At 44.2% G+C, this 22,069-nt stretch overlaps 1 protein-coding gene across 1 annotated transcript in view; it reads right to left on the bottom strand.

Moving 5' to 3' along the window:
• The window catches only part of PHLPP1 (PH domain and leucine rich repeat protein phosphatase 1), a 200,122-nt gene extending 197,833 nt beyond the window's left edge, over positions 1-2,289 (bottom strand). Inside the window, exon 1 of the mRNA XM_079783771.1 lies at positions 519-2,289. Within this exon, the coding sequence (XP_079639897.1) occupies positions 519-2,043 (1,525 nt within the window). The 5' untranslated portion in view covers positions 2,044-2,289. The remainder of the gene's footprint in view (positions 1-518) is intronic.
• Positions 2,290-22,069: the final 19,780 nt, after the last annotated feature.

Genomic DNA, 22,069 nt, shown 5'->3' with positions numbered 1-22,069 from the left:
CATATAAACACGGCAGAGAGCTGAATGTGCACCAGCTGACAAGTAAGGAGCTCCTGGGGGGTCTATGACGCCTAAAATGGCCAACAGCGGACAGTCAATGTAGAGAGAGTGTATTAGGGCATTTCTGCTGGCCATATTCCTCTATCGGTATTAAGTGCACGTGATAGTGTACCTGAAATCCCCAAAACTGCCACAAAACCCAACAGGTTCATTGTTAAATGTACTACCGCCTCTTTCAGGAGTCTCCGCTTGCAGTACTTCCTGGTGGCTCTGCCACCTCCTCCACAGGGCTTCCCAACCTCTGAGCCCTCCAGACTGGCCAAACCCGCGCACTGAACAATCAATTGCTCAACTGAGTATTACACAGATTACCACCGTGAAAGCTGTAAAGAAATAACCAAGAGCGCCGAGGACCAGCTTTTACTCTGGGGTCTGGCCACCAGACACCGACTTGACTCCTTTTTCGGGACCTGGAAGTGTTGACACCCCACACGTCCAAGTGCAGGTGGCTTCCTTACCTGCATAGAAGCGAATGAGGCAGCCAATCTCCGAGTCCATGCCTTCCTCCTGCACCCTCCACAACTCCCCAAATCCCAGCTGAAAGAGGTAGTCATTTTGGATCTGCAATGGCTTCTCGTCCGCCTCCAGGCGCCGGGTGGTCTCTCCGTGGAACTGCACGTAAAGGGTGGGCAGTGGAGGCGCCTTCTCAGCGATCGCCCCGGTCCCCCCCGGGATCGACTGGGGGAGGCCAGAGGCCGCGGCTGCTGCCGCCTTTTCCTCCCTGGGAGGATCGCAGGTGGCCCCGTCAAGGCCGTCGTCAGCTCTTGGGGCTTTTGGCTGCAGCAGAGGCGGGGAGGCCATCGGGGAAGGCGGCCGGGCATCCGCTCCGGGTCGGGTGTGTGCAGAGCGGTCCGGCGGGCAGCACTGGCCCGGAGCTCCCGCTGGGGTGGGGGCCGGGTCGGCCTCGAGCTCCTCGGACGAGGACGAGGAGCCGCCGCCGCCGCTGCTGTAGGGGTCCAGCCGGTCAGACACGCTCTCGGCGCTGGGGCTCAGGCTGAAGCTCTCCGTGTCGGAGACCGGGCCCGCGATCGCGCCGTCCAAGGGCCGCGGGGTGCTGGTCTCGCCGGGGCTGGAATCCGAGAGCGCGGGGCTGACACGGGAGGTGCAGTGCGTCCACCCCCTCGGACCGCGGGGCAGCGGCAGGTCGGCAGGAGGCGCGCGCGGCGGGGCCCCGACGGCAGCCAGCCCGCTCTTCCCCGGGGGTGGCCCCAGGTCCCGCGGCTCAGCGGGCTCGTTCCGGGGGCCGACGTCGGGGGGTCCCTTGCCCAGCACCTTTACCACGCCGCCGCCTTTGTGGCCCACCTGCAGCAGGCGGGCGGCCACCTCACCGGCCGTGGTGTCCAGCGTGCAGAGCACGGGGCGCAGGTAGGTCGAGGCCGAGTGGCGGTCGAAGACATGCACGCAGCCCCGCTGGAGCTGCTGCCTCACCCAGTCCCGGTCCGATGGCTGCAGCTGCAGCATCTGCCGGTGCTTCAGGAGCAGCGTCTTCCTGTCCAGGCTCCGGGTGCACAACGACGCCGAGGCCGAGCAGGAGGAGGAGAGGCCGGCGGCTCCGGAGGAGTGCGAGGCGGCGGCGGCCGAGGACGACAACGACGAGGACGAGGACGACGAGGCGGCGGCGGTCGCGGACAGATTTCTCTTCAGCCGCCCTCTCCTTAGCAGGAGGGAGTTGGCGCCGCTGCCGGCCCCGGACCCCGGGGCAGCCCCGCCAGCGTTGGGCTGGGGCGCGCCGCGCCGCCTCCGGCGACCCGTGCCTCCCGCTCTGCCCGGCAACGGCCCGGGCTGCGCCTCGCTGGGGGCCTCCTCCCGCGCCCCGCCGCTCGGGGCCGCCCGGGTCGGTGCGGGCTCCGGGCTTCGGCCGCCCCCGGCCGCCGCCAGAGCTGCCGCTGCCGCCGCCGCTGCCGCCGCCGCCGCACCCGGAGCCCGGTCCTCTCTGCTGGTCTCTGGCAGTCGCTGCGCCGTAGCCGCGGCGGCGGGCTCCATTGCAGTGGGGCTTCGCGCTTCCCCCCCAGCCCGGGAGGCAGCGGGCGGAGAGGGAGGCGGGGAGGCGAAGGTGGGAGACGGCGGCGCGGGGAGAAGGGCGAAGCCAATGGCGATCGGCGCGGCCGTTCCAGGGGATTATGTGGCAATTCGGAGCATTCCGTCGGTGTCTCGGTGTTCCATCCCGCGCGCCCGCCTCGCCGCCACCGCCCCCCCCCACACACACACACGCCCTCCCCACCCGGCTCGCGGGCTCCCGCGCGCAGGCTCCGCCCTCTCCCCCACCTCCCGCCGGCTAACCAGCCGCGGAGCTAGGCTCATTGAATATTAATCACGCGCCTGGAGCGGGAAGGCGGGAGTTGGGCCGGGCGGGCGCTCCACGTGAGCCTCATGAATATGCATCACTAGCATGACGGCATTCCTGGGAGCAGTGGGGAGAGTTGGGGAACGCAGGGAGGCGGGGCTTCAGAGTAAACAAACCTGACGCGTGCGTACGCGGGCGGGGCTGGGGCAGTTTCCCGGGAGGTCCCTGTGCCGAGGGAGTGGCTGAGGAGAGGCGTGCGATGCACCCTGGGATTTGTAGTGCCAGTGAAGGGACGGAGGTGCCCGGCGGAAACGGACGAACTACAAGTCCCAGAGATCCTTACACTTTGCCCCCTCCTTGCCGCCTGCTGTTGGCCATTGACAGTGGGTAGTGTGCCCTCTGCTGTTGAATCCTGTGCCCGGGAATGTTCTTGTTCATTAATTTGTACACAACCCTCCCGCTCCTGCTCCCGCTCCCCAGAACACTTTCATTTTCCCTACTAATTGAAAATAAGGGCTTTGAGGGACTCTAAATGGTACAAAGGTCCCGAGTTTTAGGTCCTCACCTTCACCCATTGTGTGAGATACAAATACACAAACTAAGCCGAGCTCAGGTTTTCCCCACTTTTTCAAGGCCAGGGGAGACAATGTCTGGTTATTCTAACTTGGATAATTATTAAATGTGCTTGGTGGAAATCGTGCAACCCCGAGCCGATCCTCTCCTATGCCTATACCGGAAAAGGAAAAAAGGCCTAAGTCAAGGGTCTCAATTTGTTTCCCTTTGACCTTCAAGTTTGGAATAAATGACATGGAAAGCAGTGAGTGTGTCTATATATTAACTCCCATATATCTGCTTTCTAAAGTTATATTTCTTTAGCTAATATAACAAACTCAATAAAAGTTTGTTTTAATTATAAATACTATCACCATTAGCCCAGTGTCCATTAGCATCCTCTCTAAGAAATTATAAACAGTATGGAGTTTCCTCAAAAAGTTAAATATGGAACTGCCTTATGACCTGGGATTCCACTTCTCGGTATATATCTGAAGAAATTCAAAACACAATTTTTTTTTTTGAGTGGGAGGGAGGGGGGAGAGAGAAACATCAATGTGAGAGAGAATGGGTTGCCTCCACGCACACACCCAGACCCCAGCCAGAATCAGGCCTGCAACCCAGGTGCATGCCCTTGACAGGGAATCGAACCTGGACCCTTTGGGTCCAAGAGGCAACAGTCCAACCACTGAGCCAAACCAGCCAGGGCCAAAACACGAATTTAAAGGAATGTATGCACCCCTATGTTCATTGCAGTTATTTACAATAGCCAAGATATGGAAGCAACTCAAGTGCCCATCAATAGATGAGTAGATTTTAAAAGTTGTGGTACATATATGCATTGCAATATTACTCAGCCATAACAAAAGAATGACGTCTTCCCATTTGCAACAGCATGGAGGGACCTAGAGGGTATTATGTTAAGTGAAACAAGTCAGTCAGAGAAAGACAAATACCATATGATTTCACTTATATGTGGACTCTAAAGAAAAAAATAAATGAACAAACAAAATTGAAACATACTCATAGATACAGAGACCTGACCTGTGGTTGCCAGAAGAGGGGGCGAGGGGTAAAAGAGATGAAGGGATTAAGAAGTACAGATTAGTAGTTGCAAAATAGTCATGGGGATATAAAAGTACAGCATAGGGAACATAGTCAATAATATTGTAATAACTATGTATGGTGTCAGGTGGGTGCTAGAATTTCAGGGAAAGTATACGATTGTCTGACCACAAAAAAGAAATTATAGTACTGTACTTAATCTAGCTCTGGTTCTTGTCATTTAGCATTACACAGTCACCTAGCCTTTTTATCCGCCAGGAATTTTGTTTACTCTTTGAAGTTATTTATAACCAGAACACCTCCTCCAAGGGGAAATTTTTTTAAAGAAAAAGCATTGCTCAGAGTATTTAGAATCCAAAATATAGGAAGAGGGCAGAGGTGGTATAAGGAATTATTAAATTGGGAGGAGGAGGGGGATAATGTAGAAACTATTGCATGCATAGTGTTCATAATCTGAAAGATGCTATATTCCCTTTTACTTGGAATAATGAAAATCAGAGTTGGGTGGAAAGAAGAGCAAGGATCCACAGTGTGACTCAAACCTTGTTCCACCTCCAAACCTTCCATAAAGTTACTCAACTTGAAGGTGAGAGGAGAGACAGAAAGAAATGAGAGTTCATAAATAGGCAGTGCCCTTAACACCAGATCAACTGGAACCTGGTAGTTGAAATAATATGTTGATAGGGCCATGAAACTTGTACTTAGAGTTTACTAGTATTGTAAAATGTCATTCAGACCATCTGAGCCAGCACACACTATACTGAATAAGAAAAGGATTTCAGTACAGGATAAATATTTTCCAGACACCCATGAAATAGCTTCTTCTACTTTAAAGTAGAGTGGGGAATAGACCAATATCCTGAAACCACGTGACTCCTGAATGACACCCCCCCACAACCTTTAAAGTGCTTCAAATGTACAATCATCTAATATCACATTTCTGACTAGCCACACTTTTCAAAGAATTAGCTCTTAAAATGCTAAAAGATAATCCTGAAAAGAAATAACATGTAAAAGTTACAAACCTTGATGCCAACTTGTTAAAATATTTTAACAGTTAAGTATAGAAAAAGAGAAGATAATTTTCAATTTACTGCCACAGTTTATTTTATGTTGTGTGACTTATTACTGACTTGCTGTGTTTTGCATCTAGGTAAACCCTGTTTGCATCCTTAGATCCAAGATAAAAGTAACTATCTTTGGAATTATTTTCTAATATTAATAGTTGGAATTTTAATGAAGGCATGAATTGATAGCTGGGATGCCTTCAGTCTGTTAAGGACTCAGCTGTGTCCAGAAATAAACTTAGAAAGATGCAATATACAATGTAATACATTTAGTTAGTACATTATGAACAGGAATCTAATTATAGTTTCACATTTTTATGTCCCTTGAGCTAGTAGTGGTTTACCATGACTAAATTGCTCACTATTTACTCATTCTTTTTTTTACTAGGAGGGATCCATTTAGCAAATTACTGCTCTGGTGCACTAAATGAGCCCCAGGTGGCCAAACTGAATTCATATGTTTTCTGCTCACTGGCAGGATGAGACCTCCTGAGCTCACTAAAGCCTTACCCCGCCCTTCTAAGAACTCTTCCAGAGCCTAGATTAACATTACTACCTTAGGTAGTCCATTTTATAGATACAGTCTGACAGCTTTTCAGATTTTAGTGTACCCTTTTTAATCCCATAATCCTTTGTTTTTTATTATTTCTCACATCCTGCCTCATAGAAATAAACATGTGTTGAAGGTCGCAACAATGAAGTATTAGATCGCATAAAGACCTTGGAATCCCAGTACTTCTGGCAACAATGTAAATTACCTGGAACTTTTATGTGTCAGCATCATTTACCCCCACTAAAGAGAATGAACAAAAATGCCTGCACTAAGAAAGCTTATATATAGGCATTGTCATTTTCTTTTCATCTTTAAAATTTACCTATTCTCTTCTTTTGTACACACAGTTCTTGTTTTAGGCAAATGGGAATTATGAAAACTTAGATATATAAATTATATGTTAAGGTATGAATATTTCTTCCCAGGCTATTCTTTATTCTTTCTCTTATATATGACTTTATCATACAATTGCTTTAAATACTGGGTTCCTAAATTATTACTACATTCAAAATGTATTAATTTTTAGAAATTGATGTATACCCAGCTTTTTAGAAATGCATTTTGGGTTCTAACAAGTGCCTAATACCTCTTTCCATCCAGATTCATATCTAACATAAATCCTTCCTACATCATTCCAAAGCATTTTCCCTGAATCTTCTGTGACTAAAAATAGAAATGTATCCTCGATTCCCTATACTTACAGTCATTAATTATACCCTGAATAATTAACTTTGTATTCTCTTTTTTGCCCCAAAATAGATTATAGGAGACACAGTCAATCCCTAGAAATCTTGCCCTTTTCTCTTCTACTTCCCATGACATCCACTGGTCTATACTTCTAGATACATGGTATTCATTTCTTGGGGCTGCTATAACAAAGTACCATGAACTGGGTAGCTCAAAACATCAGAAATGTATTCTTTCACAGGCCTAGAGACTGGAAGTCCAAAAAAATGCAGGTGTTGGCAGGATCATGCTCCCTCTGAGGACTGGTGGGGGTGGTGAGAGTTGTGAAGGTAGGTCCTTTCTTGCCTCAAACAGCTTCTGGCAGTTGTCAGCATTCCTTGGCTTAGAGCTGCATCACTGTAATCCCTTGTCTTCTGGTATCTGTCCTCGCATGGTTTTCTTCTGTGTCTCTGTACCCAGATATCCCCCTTCTTATAAGAATACCAGCCACTGGAACAGGGTCCTCTAATGCAGAATGATCTCATCTTCACTTGATTGGATCTACAAAGACCCTATTTCCAAATAAGCTCACATTCTGATGTTCCAGGTAGATGAGAATTTTCAGAGGACACTCCAATACACTAGGTGCTTTGGACTGCTTCTCAGGGGTGGGAATCTGAAATTTACCAGACTTCTACGTTTCAGCCATTAGTAAAATTCTCTCCTTGCCTCCCCACCACCCCCAAATTGGTGACCAAACTAGGTTTATTAACTTTTTACTAGTTTGTTTAAATATTTATTCTCTATTATGTGTCTGTCACTATGCTAGGAACTGCATATATGATAGTGAAATAAAACAGTTGTAAGCATTGTCCTCAAAAATATTTTTAAACTATAAATATCATAAAAAATACTATTAGAGAAAGTGCTTTTTTAACACACGAAAATGTAGAAAAGGTAAGTCTTAGCATCAAAGGTAGTCCCTTAACTTTATGAAAAACTCCTTGCTCGTGTCCTTTCTTTTTTTTTCCCTCACATGTTACCACAGACTAAGAAAAACACCATCCCAAACTAGTACCAGATCTCAGACAGACATTTTGGAATCACAGGACTAGAGTTTGCAAAGAGTTGCTGTCTCCAATGCTCTTCCATTCAATGGTTATGGTAAATACAGAGCTGCAACTTTGAAGAATTTAACAATTTACAGCCATCTGTTGCCATATGGGTTGAAATATTACAAAAAAGTGACCACTGCACCAGTGCTATAGCATATGTATCATCTTATACATGTGTGATAAAAATGAGGCGTCAGGAAAATCAAGCAGAAGGGCTCATATTAACGTCAGATGTAATGATGGTGACAGTGACAAAATAACATTCTTAGTCTTCTGCACGTTCAATAGTTTAAAAGGTGGCTCTGCCCCGGTTGGCATGGCTCAGTGGTTGAGCATTGACCTATGATTCAGGAGGTCAAGGTTTGACTCCTAGTCAGGGCACATACCCAGGTTGCGGGCTCGATCCCCCGTAGGAGGCATGCAGGAGGAAGCCAATCAATGATTCTCTCTTATCATTGATGTTTCTATCTTTCTCTCCCTCTCTCTTCCTCTCTGAAATAAATAAAAATATATTTAAAAAAAATTTTAAAGGTGGCTCTGTGTAATATTTTGGGGGAGTTTAATAATATACAAAGTTGGAAGTCAGAAGTTCTCCTTGTAGTCTTGGTATTACACTAGTTAAGTATGACCTTGGGAAGATATTTGACCTCAAGGAGGCTTCAGTTACTAATTTATGAAATGAAGGGATCGAACTAGGTAGTGTCTCTAAAATCTCTTCCAGCTCAAAACATTTTTTTCTGATTCTGGCTAAAAACAAATTGTCTAATTTGAGATATTGGCAAATGTTTGTGTCAGTCACAAAAGAAAGACTTTCGCATTTATATGCTATTAATTTGAAATTTAAAAAAAGCTTTTAAGACTGCTTCTTGCCATTTAAAAGAATTTTGAATGCATTTAAAGTAACAGCAGGTTTATTCTGACATTTAAGAAAACTGCTGGGTTTCCAGTCCTTTGAAATATGAATTTGTCATGAATAGGAACCAATCCATGACAGCGAGACCCACAGCTTCAGATTCTAAAACTCCAGTCTTTATCAGTTTTCCCTTTTATGGTCACAGATGGGTAGAAATCTCATTAGCACAGCGTAAGGTCACAGAAACTAGAATACCAGCCCCAGTGAGCACACGTGCACCAGGAGACATGGACAGGCACGTTGACAAGCAGCCACAGTTCACATACCAAAACCTGCAATCAACCCAAATATCCATCAATAGCAGAATGGACACATAAGGGGTAGCATAGTCCTAGGTTGAAATATCAACACGGCAACATAAAGGAATAAATGATAACAATGCTAGACAAGCATGTTTAGAAAAGAAGCCAGACACATGATTCCATTTATATCAAGTTCAGGAACAAGCCAGACTAATCTGTATTTTTTCGGGATGCAATTTAGGTGGCAAAACTGAAATGAAAAGAAAAGAAAGCAAATTACACAAACCAACGTGGTAGAAGAGAGTGAGTTGTGACTGGGAAAGGGGATATGGGGGCCTTTGGGGCACTGACAGAGGTCTGTGTTTTGACTGAGGTGGTTACCTGGGTCTCTGTTGTTGTTTTTTATTGTTGTTTTTTAAAATATATTTTATTGATTTTAGAGAGGAAGAGAGGGATAGAAACATCAATGATGAGAGAGAATCATTGATTTGCTGCCTCTTGCACGCCCCCTCCTGGGGATCAAGCCCACAACCCAGGCATGTGCCCTTGGCCGGAATCGAACCTGGGACCTTTCAGTCCACAGACTGACACTCTATCCATTGAGCTAAACCAGCTAGGGCCTGGGTCTCTGTTTTAAAAATAATGTACATTTGTATTTTATACACTTTCCTGTTTGTGTTATGCACCATAACAAAGGGGATTTTTTAAAAGATCAACTGTATGATTTTGTACAATCTGAACACACTGTTTTGTCAATAAACTTACGTTGTTTCCCACCACTTGTTTAATTCACTTAGGATTCTATTTATCAATTAAAACAATTGCCAAATTGTGAATCTAATGTAATTTTAAGAGAGAACTTTAAACATTACCTTCATGCTAAGAGTTCATTGTAGAAAGTTTTGACAATATTGAAAACTCTAAAGATGCAAGAATGAACAAAAAAATCTAATAACCCAGAGTTATTGTCATATTTCCTCCCAGATATTTTCTATGCATTTTAATGTTGTAGAGAGCACGATGTACTTACAATTTTTCTATTCTGCCTTTCTGTCTCAAAACTATGCTAGAAACACTTTCCCATGTTATTAAAAAAAACTTACCATAAACATAATTTTAAATCTCTAGATGAAAATGCGTCATTTGAGAGAACCATAATTTATTTAAACTCTCCATAAGGTGTGAATTAATGACTAGGTAGGATACTATGCTGGCCCTCAGTGTTTTGATGCTATTTTTTGTACTATTCTATTTGTGGTAATAAGAATATGGTTATAGCCAATATTGCTACAGACATCTTTCCTTATCTCCCCATCCTGCAACCACAATTTAGCAACACTTAAATCAGGCAGTGTCTGAGGTCCTTTTTAGATCAGCTTCTGAGGAAGTGAAAATGAGAAAACATTACCAAGTGCCTCTAACATGCTAGGTTAAGGTGGCCAGATTTAGCAAATAAAAATACAGGCACCTAGTAATTGAACTATTCAAACATGTTTATATGAAAAAAAAAAATCACGTGTGGTTTCTCTGAGATTTGAATTTAACCAGGCAGCCCCATCCCGGAGCACTGCCACACTTGTCATATATATTTTCCAACTTAATCCCTTTGACCCTTTGAGAGTTAAATTCCCATTGTAAAGAAGAGCTCAGAAAGGTTCAGCACCTTTTCTAAAGTCACACAGCTTGAAAGGGGCAAAGCAAGGGTAGAAAACCCAAGCTGACACCAAAAGTAGGGCTCCAAATTTTGTAGCCTACCCTCTTGTGCTTGAGTTATAGGGACCCAATTCTCCCTCAGTGAGAGGGGGTGGTTTTGGTCTTCATTTGCTGCCATTATTTCTTTTTAAAAATTTGCTCATCGCTCCTAAGTATTGTTAGGTTAAAAACAAGCACTAATTTAAACAACATGATTACTACACCCTGGTGACAGGACATGATTTGAAAACAAGGCCCGGGAAAAGAGGCCTTTTGTTCACCCAGGGCAGCAAGAGTGAGCTCTGACACTCCCTCCCCCACCCCTTCTCCCATCACACATTCTGATCACAGTCAAATGAGATCATTTACCTTAATCGCTCCTAGAAACCCCAAGAGTATCTGAGTATCTGTTTTCTGATGTGCTTTTTTATTTTTATTTTTTCATATTTCTGATTAAATAAGTAACATAAAGGGCGAGCCTTCCAGAACTGGTTCCTCTGGAGTCTGGGAGGACGCAGGACCACAGTGCACAGTGTAAGTTATCTTCATCTTCCCCTCCTGAGGCATATCCCAGCTCACAGCGTGGCACCAGCCAGAACGGTCTCTCTTGCTTCTCCTCATTGATCCCTTTAGCCTACTGCTTCCTTTCCCCACACGCAGATTCTTTGCAGACAAGCCATTTGGCACAGAGATTGACTACCTCTCTTGAGCAGAAGGTGAAACTTCCCTAGGCCCTGAAATAAGGAGGTGCCAGAGGGGGCAGTGTCAGAGGGGAGTGGGTGTCGGAGGGGAATGGGTGTCAGAGGGGAGTGGGTGTCAGAGGGGAGTGGGTGTCAGAGGGGAGTGAGTGCAGAGGGGAGTGGGTGTCAGAGGGGTGTGGGTGTCAGAGGGGAGTGGGTGATGGAGGGGAGTAGGTGTCAGAGGGGTGTGGGAGGTGGAGGGGTGTAGGTTTTGAAGGGGTATGGGAGGGTGGGTGTAGGAGGGGTGCAAGTGTCAGAGGTGAGTGGGTATTGAAGGCAAGTGGGTGTTGGAGGCGAGTGCATGCAGGATATGGAGCTAAAACAGGAAAAGATGACCAAGTCCCAAGCCCTGGCTATGCTCCTGAGATGCCCATGGATGTGGCTCCATGAACGGCCCAGGTGAGGTACATAGTAGAGCTTTGAAGACTCCACAGTGCCACCCACAAGGCCCCCAGTCCTCACTCCAGGAAAACATATCTGGCCAATGGCATCTAGCTATGAACCAAGAGGGTCAGAGGTTCTCTCTTCCGCACAGAGGGAAGCAGGTGTCAGACTCACACCAGCATGTGGCAGCCACTAGCAGCCACACTTCCCCTTCGGAAGCCCTGAGAACCCCATCCGCCCCCAGAGCAACTCAGAGCCCTGGCATCCTGGCCAAGCTGGCACACTTGCCAAGTTCAACCAACTTGCAGACAAACAAGGTAGTTGGCCAGGAAGCAGATGGCAACTCCAACGTGAGCTTATTGATTGTCTCGGAGAGGAAGGTGACCAAGACAACCACAAGGATTCCCAGAGCTAAACTTACACAGGCTTCCTCCTCACTGGAGGCCCTGAACTCCTTTTACTTAAAGCATTTTCTCTAGAAAACTCGTTACTGCCTATTCTCTACCTGCCCAGGCCTCCACTCAAGGGTACAAAGTTTCAATTATAGAAGATAAATAAATTCCAACAGAAATGGCGGCAGCCACAGAGCAAGCAGGAGGCTTGGCTCCTCCCCAGGCTACAAAGTTTCAATTATAGAAGATAAATAAACCCCAGATACCAGGGTCTCCACTTGGGTTGTCGGGGGCCGTGGCCGGCCTGAAAACCACCACAAGCCCCTCGCCCAGGCCACCCCACACCCCAAGGGAACCCCCCACCCTAATCTGGGACACCCTTCAGGGCAAACCAGCTGGCCCCCACCCATCCACCAGGCCTCTATCCTATCTAATAAAAGAGTAATATGCAAATTGACCATCACTCCAACACACAAGATGGCTGCCCCCATGTGGACACAAGATGGCTGCCACAAGATGGCCAGCTGGGGAGGGCAGTTGGGAGAGACCAGGCCTACAAGAGAGGGCAGTTGGGGGTTATCAAGCCTGCAGGGGAGGGCAGTTAGGGGTGACCAGGCTGGCAGAGGAGGGAAGTTGGGGATGACCGGGCCTGCAGGGGAGAGCAGTTGGAGGGACCTGGCCTGCAGGGGAGGGCAGTTAGGGGGGACCAGGCCTGCAGGGGAGGGCAGTTAGGGGCAAACAGGCTGGCAGGGGAGCAGTTAGGCATCAATCAGGCTGGCAGGGGAGTGGTTAGGGTGTGATCAGGCTGGCAGGCAGAAGCGGTTAGGGGCAATCAGGAAGGCAGGCAGGTGAGCAGTTGGGAGCCAGCAGTCCTGGATTGTGAGAGGGATGTCCAACTGCCCGTTTAGGCCCGATCCCACCGGGGTCCCAGATTGGAGAGGGTGCAGGCTGGGCTGAGGGCACCCCCCCCCCCCGTGCATGAATTTCATGCACTGGGCCTCTAGTCCTATATAATAAAAGGCTAATATGCAAATCAACCGAACAGTGGAACCACCTGTCACTATGACGCGCACTGACCACCAGGGAGCAGACGCTCAATGCAGGAACTGCCCCCTGGTGGTCAGTGCACTCCCACAGGGGGAGCGCCGCTCAGCAGAAGCCAGGCTCACGACTGGAGAGCGCAGTGTAGTGGCGGGATACTCTCCCACCTCTGCGGTAGCACAGGACCCCTCGGGGGACCTCTGACAGCCAGCTTAGGGAGCGGGCAGTCGGACATCCCCCAAGGGGTCCTGGGCTGTGAGAAGGTGCAGGCCGGGCTGAGGGACCATCCCCCCCCACCCCCAGTACACAGGCCTCTAGTAATAATAATAATTTGAGATGGATCTTAGATCTAAATGTGAAAGATAAAATTATGAAACTTCTGAAAATGACCTGGGGACAGATCGGTCTTAAGACACAAAAGCACATAAAAAAAGAATGGTAAATGAGACTTCTTTCACAATGAGAACTCTGCTCATCCAAAGATATCATTAAGAGAGTGAAAATGCAAGCCACAGACCACAAAGAGACAAAGGGTCTATATTTAAAATCAGTAAGAAAAATGCATTTCATTAAAAAATAACAGGCAAAACCATCAAACACTTACGAAGGCACTTCACAAAAGAAGATATCAAAAATCCAGCTAGCATGTGAAAAGGTGCTCACCATCATCACTCATCAGAAAAATGCAAATTAAAACTATATAAGATACCACTACATATCTTAAAAAGACTCAAATTAAGAGTGACAACACCAAGTGATGGCAAGATTATAGAGCAACTAGAACTCTCCCACATTCCACTATGGAAAACTGTTTGACAATATCTATTATTCTAAACATATGCCATATTCCACTCCCAGGCATGGTCGCCAAGAGAAATAAATGAATATGTCTGCCAAAAGATAAGTACAAAAATACAAATATGCATCTCATCTTCATTCATAAATAGCCCAAAATGGGAAACAGCCCAAATATCCATCAATGGGAGAGAGGATAAATAGTGGCGTATGATTATACAATGAAATACTATACAACAATAAAAAAGGACACCGTATTGAAACATGCAGTACCATGGGTGTAAATATTAAAGACATTTTGATCAGAAGACACAAATGGACACAGAGTATATGACTCTGTATATATGAATGAAGTTTAAGATAGCACAAACTAATATAAAATGATACAAGCCAGTCACAAAAAAACAAATACCGTATGATTTCACTTATATAAGGTACCTAGAATAATCAAATTTATAAAGACAAAGTAGAATTGTGGTTGCTGAGGACTAGAGGGAAGGGGAAATAGGAAGTTGTTTAATGAGTAGATAGTTTTGAGTTTTGCAAGATGAAAAGAGTTCTAGAAATTCGTTCACAAAAATGTGAATATATTTAAATTTAAAAAATGGTGAAGACAGTAAATTTTATGTTATGTATACTTTAGCACATTTAGTAGAAAAGAATAGACAAAACAAATCTGATGAAAGTCAGAATAGAAGTTAGCCTTGGCCTTGGCAACAAGTAGAGGGAGCTTCTGGGCTTCTGGTTAATATTCTATTTTTTTAATCTGGATTGTAGCTTATAGGTGTGAAAGTTTATAGATATGTGTGATATGAGTTCTTTATGCATAATCCTTTAATAAGAGGTTTTGTCTTGTCTTTGTTTGATTAAGATAAGGGAACATTGAATTTATTTAATACTAGAAGCCCAGTGCACGAAGATTCATGCAAGAATGGGCCTTCCTTCCCCTGGCTGCTGGCACTGCCTTTGCTCTGGCTGGAGCCGCCTTTCTGCCTTCCCACGCTGCCCAGAGGCCCTGAGTGGCTGGGATGGTGCAGAACGCCGCGTTGTCGCCATGGTGATGACGCAAGTGTCCTGCCCCACCCCCCGCCACTCGGTGCCTGCATATGCAAATTAACCCACCATCTTTGTTGGGTTAATTTGTGTACTCACTCCTGATTTGCTGGTGGGTGTCGCGAAGGTATGGTCAATTAGCATGTTACTCTTTTATTAGGTAGATATTCATTACATAAAACTCTGGGCTTGTGAGATAGGAGACAGGTAGAGTGTTAGGTAGGTTAGGTAGGCTCAGGGCAAGGCAAAGCTGGGGTGAATATATTAAGACAATACCAAAATAAGGCAGCAAAATCTGGAAGAGGTGATAGAATGGTGTATACCTTGCAACTTTGTCCATGAGCCTTAATTCTACATTTTCCCTGTGAAATAAGTGTTCTGTGCAAAAGCATATGGACCAGGACCTATCTCCCCTTGTTTGAGCTCCATGTGAACCTACAGATCTGAACTTAAAATGAGTTTTATCACCGAAACCGGTTTGGCTCAGTGGATGGAGCGACGGCCTGCAGACTGAAGGGTCCCGGGTTTGATTCCGGTCAAGGGCATGTACCTTGGTTGCGGGCACATACCCAGTGGGGGGTGTGTAGGAGGCAGCTGATCGATGTTTCTCTCTCATCGATGTTTCTAACTCTCTATCCCTCTCCCTTCCTCTCTGTAAAAAATCAATAAAATATATTTTTAAAAAATGAGTTGTATTGATTGACTTTAGGCAATACAATATCACAATCCAATTTTGATGGTCCACTTATGCAGATTCAAAAACGTTTGATTGAGCATCTACTATGTGTCCGGCGCTTGGCTAAGAACAAAGAATACATAATCCATAGATCCATCCCTCTTGAGTCTAATAGCTTTGGAAGGGAAAATGCCCACCTACCAACCAGCATTACTCCTATAAACTAGATGCACTCAACTTTGCACCAGGAACCAACTTCTCAAACTGGACTTCAGCTCTGTCCTTTAGAATCACCTAATCTGGGAACACAGAGAAGGATGGAGGCAGCAAAGGCAGGAGGGAAGGAGAAAAGAAGGGAGGAAAGAGCTGACTATTCTATTGGTTTGGAATATTACATGTATAGTTTTTTTAATTAAAAATAGGAAAAACTCAAAATCTAACAATAGAAGAGTTTTTTTGCCTCCATAATATTAAGAAGAATGAATGAGCATTTCCTAATTATACCTCTTCCATATTCTGAAGGCTGATGCTTACTAGGATTATTTCTACTTTGCAAATGGTGTTTAAAAATGCAAAAACCTGTGAAATGAATGCATGTTAGACTTAAATTGGACAAAAGGCTCTCAAGGATAACAGTGTGGGAAACCTTATATTTGTATTTTCCCAAATGTAAGAACATAAATACAATTACAGTCAAAGTTGATTGATAAGATTTATAATTAATGGTGATACCAAAACACAGGGAGATAAGAACAACCTTTAGGCAATATATTTAACATTTTTAAATGCTGGATAGTCATAATCCAAAATTAATAGACTCCAGGAATACACAGAATTTCTAGACTAAATATTAATTAATTTATAGCATGTTATGGTATCTGCAGTCTACATCAGTTCTATTTTAAATTAGTTATATTTGTAAAATAAACATAAATTTTATATAGGACTGAGCACAAACAAGCTTGATTTATTAATAATATTAGGGGAGAAAAACAGACACTTTCAAATGAAAAGTATTAAGCCCACTATAAAAAAAAAAAGGAAGAAAAAGAAAACTAACAAAACTTGAGCTGTTGTTCTTTTATATACATAAGACAGCTTACATTACAGTTATGTCTAAAGGTCTGTTAAATTATAGATTTTTTTCCAGTTTAAAGGTTATTTTCTAATCCATCAAACTTTTTTCAAGTTGGACTATAAACAGAGAATAGGATGTATTGCAAAAATAAGACCTTATATCTTTACAGCACATTCCTATTGACAAAGCATCCTCATGTCCGTACATCACCTCCCCTGATTCTCCCAACAAGTCTGGGAGGTAGATAAATGACAAACATCAGGATGCCGGAAGTTCTGATTAGGTGCTCCCACCCACAGAATGTGAGGACAAAGTCTCCAAAAATAAACAATGATTGAAAGTAGACATTTGTAGAAATAGCCCATATTGAGATCTAAATATATTGCTATGGAGACCTGAAAACTACTCAAGTTCAATCAAAGTGATAACAGTTGTACTACAACCTTTCCAACTGTGTAGTAATCTGTCTGAAAGAAGAAAGTTTTAGGAGAAGGACTGTTATGATCTGAAGGGGCCAAAGAGCAAGAATTGACCCACATTGTCTAGGAAAAAGATGTTCTCCTCAAGAATGAATGAGTGAATACCAGAACAAAAAAATAGTTAGGGAAGATAAAATACTCTCTCATGTATGCAAAGTTCTGCAAACTGTTATCACTTTCTCAAGAATCTACTGGAGAATATGCTCCAAAGAAATAAAAGAATTGCCAAGAAATGGGAATTTAGGGAACCCGGGAAACAAACCCCAATTCGAGAGAGGGGAGGAGAATCCCCAGGCTGATGATGAAGGAAGACTCTAAGATGTGGGACAGGCCTGGAGGTAGCTGCCTGGGATGGGCAGGTCAGAAGGCTCCACGGGATAAAACTGACAAAATGCTTGGTGGTCCCAATACAATGGGGAGATATATGCTCTTCCAGTGAAGAGGTTGGGGCTTGATTAATGATAATCAAGTGAATGAAAAAAACAAGGCCATTATTAACATCAGCGAAAACAAAGCTTTAGAAGAAAGGAAAGTAGTTTAAAAAATACTACATCATTCAGTATGGAGTTACATAGTCAAAAGAATTGCAAAGTGATCTAGCCACAAATTGTGATTTAACCATTTTGGGAGGATGTGTGGAAAGAGAGTGCAACAGTGTGGTGTTGGTGAGAGATAATGCCTAAAATGGAGACATGCAGACAGGTTATTTTTGTGATAAGGAGGAAATACCGAAAGAAATAGCTAAAAGGATGGAAAGTATTTGCCTTTTGGGAGAAGAAAATGGGGGAGCAGGGAACTGCCAGTTTGACTCATTATGTATAACATTGATGAAAAACAAAAATGTAATTTCAAAAATCAGAAGGACCATACTTTTTATTGGAAGGAGGGAGGGCGGGACATAAGTCAGGTTATAAGCCAAGTGTGTTTTTGCAGTGGAAGCAAGATTTTCAGATGAACAGAAATAAGAGATCACAGCTCAGGATGCAAGACAAGTTTTGGAACAGAGATTTTGTAATTATTTAGATTGGAAGGGAATTAGCTCTATAGGAAAAACGGTGTTGAGAAATAAGAGAAGAGGGCTTGAAGACAAACATTTTGTAACTGCCATTTAGAGTGTCAGGGGACAAAGGGAGTCCATTCAGGGAGATGTCAAGAAAACCAAGGAAAATAGGAGTTTCAATAAGAAGGGGGCGGGGGGGAGGGGTGACCAAGGTCAAGTGCGCAGGGGGTTGAAGAAGCCCAGACCATTAGAATAAACAATGAAATTTTTCTAAAAAGGGTATTCTCATCTAAGGATTAAGTTCGCATCCTTTAATGAGCCTTAAGTTTAAAAAAAGGTTTTGTTTGGGGGATGGTCTTGTGTTTTTCCAGGACACCAAACAATGACTATGACCCTGTTTTCAGTAAATACACAGTTGTCTTTCATGGTGTGGTCACACAAACCCTGCTTTAATAAGAAAGTGAATCTTAGGGCATATTGTCAGTACCATGCCCATACAAAGTTCTGTCCCTGTTTTGTTTTTTGTTGTGTTTTCTTTTTTTTCCCCTCCCACACAAGGGATGGCATTGTCTGTGTCAGAGATGAGCATTTGAACTAAAGTTCATGGCTTGGCTGGGATCTTTTGGCTGCATTTCCCCAGTGATCAGCTGCCTGTCACAGGCCGCAGCGTTACTGACACCAAACAAGATGGGCACACAAGAAAACAAACAAAACGAGGCTGCTTTTCCTCCCTGGCGTGTCGGAGGCTGTGTTCAAAATACCAAATGTTAAGTTGAATCTCATCTTAAGATAAAAGCCAACTTGGTGAAAGATTTCACTATTTTATTCTGCTGAGTCGAATTCAGGACTTGGCTGTGGGAGGGAGAGAATAATTGGTAGCAAATGTTACCTAATCTCGCCATAAGGGATTTTCTCTTTCGCGTATAGATTGCACTACACACTTCCACACCGCCAACAGATGCAAGACCAACAGAAAGTCTGGTTTTGTGTTTTTTTCAGAAGGCACTGTGATACTGGATTGCTTCTTTTCCTGTTTGCTTGTGACGGTTATGACTGCCTTCCTGATGCTCCCATCTTAGACTATCAGAGGGACAAATGGTTAAAACAATGTTATTGATTTAGAATTCAAAAAGCTCACACAAAGCCATTAACATCCCCAAACAGCCTGGTTAGCAAATATTTTTTTATGCCTGTATATTTAGCAGTTTCCCCATGAAGTGTCAACCAATTGAATAGTCTTGGGGCAGAGCAGTAGTTCCCAGGTGCACAGGGTCAGAATTTCTGGAGTCAGCATCAGAAGGCCCCACAAGACCACCATTACAGGCCTACCTTCCCAAACAAACCATGGGAACTTACTTCTGCAAAGCACTAAATAGCTGAAACATCATTCCAAAATGCATATTTTGAACACCAATGAGGGAGTGATGAAATGGACAGATATTAAGTAGAAATATGCAAATATTTATGATGCTTAATAGACAGTCTTGGAGATCACGTGAGGATTCATGGGTGAGCAATGTACTCATTCATAACATCAGTTTATACTTTTCACTCATTAAAATGTTTTTCAAACAAAAAAAAATACAATGATGAGATCAGTTTTAAAGGAGATGTGACCATCTGAAAGTTCATTGACTTAGATCAATCACAGGGCTGCTTTGGGAACAAAAGACATGAGAGGCTTTTCTAGAATCTAGCCATGTTCTTTTCCACTGTCAGTGGAGGGTCTTCAGGGTTGACTGGGGTATGGAGAAAATGTTGGACAAGAGGTTAATTTCCAACCCAAGTAGCCAGCCTTTTTCTGCAGGTTCTGCAGGTATATCCTTGCTCAGCAGGTATCCTGGTTCATTTCAGCACGTACCGTATTCTCCTTATTAAAGGTTACTTGCTGGAGTCTGAAATGAGCCCTGAAATGCAGTCTCTTCTGCAATGGAAAATGTCAGATCCTTTATTCAGTGACTATTGAAATAGAAAGGAACTTTTCAGTTGAAGAAGTCTGCCACACCAAACCCAGAGAGAGGCATTTTTTTTTTTTTTTTACTGTAAATAATGTCTTAAGGCTGGAAGAGCAAGGTAAGAAAGAATGATGTTTTCAGAGGAACTTTTGATTTTCCCATAAACCCATGGGGATGAAAGCTGCTTAACTAGGAATTACAAGGGTCCACCTCAGATGTCCTTATCTACTGTCCTCCACTTTTTCACGTACTCTGATATGAAGTAGAAACTGGAGTTGCAAACTAAAAGTTGCAGCGTCTTTGCCTTTGAGAGGGCTGCCTATAAGACATGTGTGACCGCTCATCATTAAGCAAATTAAAAAATCCTAGTAAATGTAGCGGGGGCATGCAGCCATGTAGCATGCTTTGAAAACAGACTTGCTGGGGACCAGCGGGAGGCCTTGTCATTAATGAACACTCTTTCCTTTCTTTCCTTTGGCTACAATGAATGTGAATAACAATATCATTTTTAAAGTCCTGGATTAAAGAAACACATTTGTGAGGAAATAATAATCCCCTTCCCCTATCCCACTCCCAAACCAATTTAAAAAAATCCAACAGCTTTGTACAAAGGCCCAAATGCCTTTAATTGTCTACTTGGCTGACTGACCAGATGTGACAAGGGGTTGGAGGTGGAGAGACAGTTACCAAAAATGACACTTCTGAGTTTTCTCAAGCCATGGAGGGCTGAGCGATTCGGAGCATCACTTTGGCAGAAGATCCCAGCCTGTACAAGAGCCTACAGCAACCAGGACCAAGCCCACTGGAAAGAAATGGGAAATAAATGACTGACAGGTTTTGTGTCTCTCAAGTATTCCAAGAACGGTTAGTTAGGTCTCCCTGGTTTCCTTTATAAACCAATAGCTTCATTAGAGGAATCTCTTCCAGGGTGCCACCTTATTAGACTTAGAAAAAAACTTACCTTACTCTCAATTTGCATAACATCACTAGTGTGGGATAAAGAGACATCAATAAATAGTAACATAAGCATCCTACACAACAGCCAACATTGTTAAAAGGAAAAGCAAATACTGTAGTGGAATACAGGGTGGGGCAAGAATAGGGTTACAGTTGTTTGTATGGAAAAGAATACAATTAGTAAATAAGAATAGACTGTGTTTTATGCACTCACACCTGTAAACCTACTTTTGCTCCGCCCTGTAAATTATGTCCTCTTTTAACTATGGCTTAGCAAGTACTCCAAAACCAGTGCAAAAAAAAAAAAAAAAAAAAAAAACAAAACAAAAAAAAAAAACAGGGTCTCCCCACCCACTTCCAATTACATTTATTATCATAATGATAAGTCAGTATTTAAACTATTTTAGTTCTTAGAATACTTTTATTTACTAATTCTATCATGGAAACCCAAACCAGAACTCTCACTTGTTTTGCCTTTTGCTGTCTATTTACATAGGTAACAATAGGAAGGAAAACTATTCCCCCTGGTGCTGGACATGTATTCATTCCATTTGCCCCTTGAAATTTGCTGTCCACCCTTCTCCACCCTGCTCTGTGCCCCAAGCAGCTGACCAATGACACCATATCAATGGTCCCTTCCCTGCTGCCTTATGTCTGGGTTCACTAATGGAAGCAGAGGGGGACCAGTGGACAGAGAGAAAGATTGGGGCCCCCATTCTCCAGCTCCCTCGCTCCCTCTCAGGCCATTGTAGGTTGGCTATGCCTACCACAGTCCTTGGCTCTGTTCAGGCTGCCCTCTTTTTGGTTCAGGTAACTGCTCCTTCCTCTTGGCTCAGAGGTCTTAGGGGTATGTAATAGCTATTTACTATGGTGTAACAAATTACCACAATCTTAGTGGCTTGAACACACATTTATTATCACACTAGAGCCCGATGCACGAAATATGTGCAAGAGTATGCCTTCCTTCCCCCGGCTGCCAGCACCGGCTTCCCTCTGGCCACCGGCAGGCATCCGGGACCCGGCTTCCCTCGCAGCCCTGGCTTCATCCAGAAGGTCTTCCGGAAGGATGTCCGGTCTAATTAGCATATTAGCTTTTATTATTATAGATATTATGTTAGTCCGTTCAGGCTGCTCAAACAAAGTACCATGGACTGGGGGGCTTATAAACAACAGAAATTTATTTCTCACAGTTCTGGAGGCTGGAAGTCTGAGACCAAGGTGCCAGCATGGGGGCATTCTGATGAGGATTATCTTCTAGGTTCAGACAGCTGCCCTCTTATTGTGTCCTCACATGGCAGAAAGAGAGCAAA

This window comes from Cnephaeus nilssonii, assembly GCF_951640355.1.
Source record: "Cnephaeus nilssonii genome assembly, chromosome: 11".
Lineage (NCBI taxonomy): Eukaryota > Metazoa > Chordata > Mammalia > Chiroptera > Vespertilionidae > Cnephaeus > Cnephaeus nilssonii.
The sequence above is the reverse complement of the archived record's forward strand: the minus strand, read 5'-3'. Positions and strand labels throughout refer to the sequence as shown.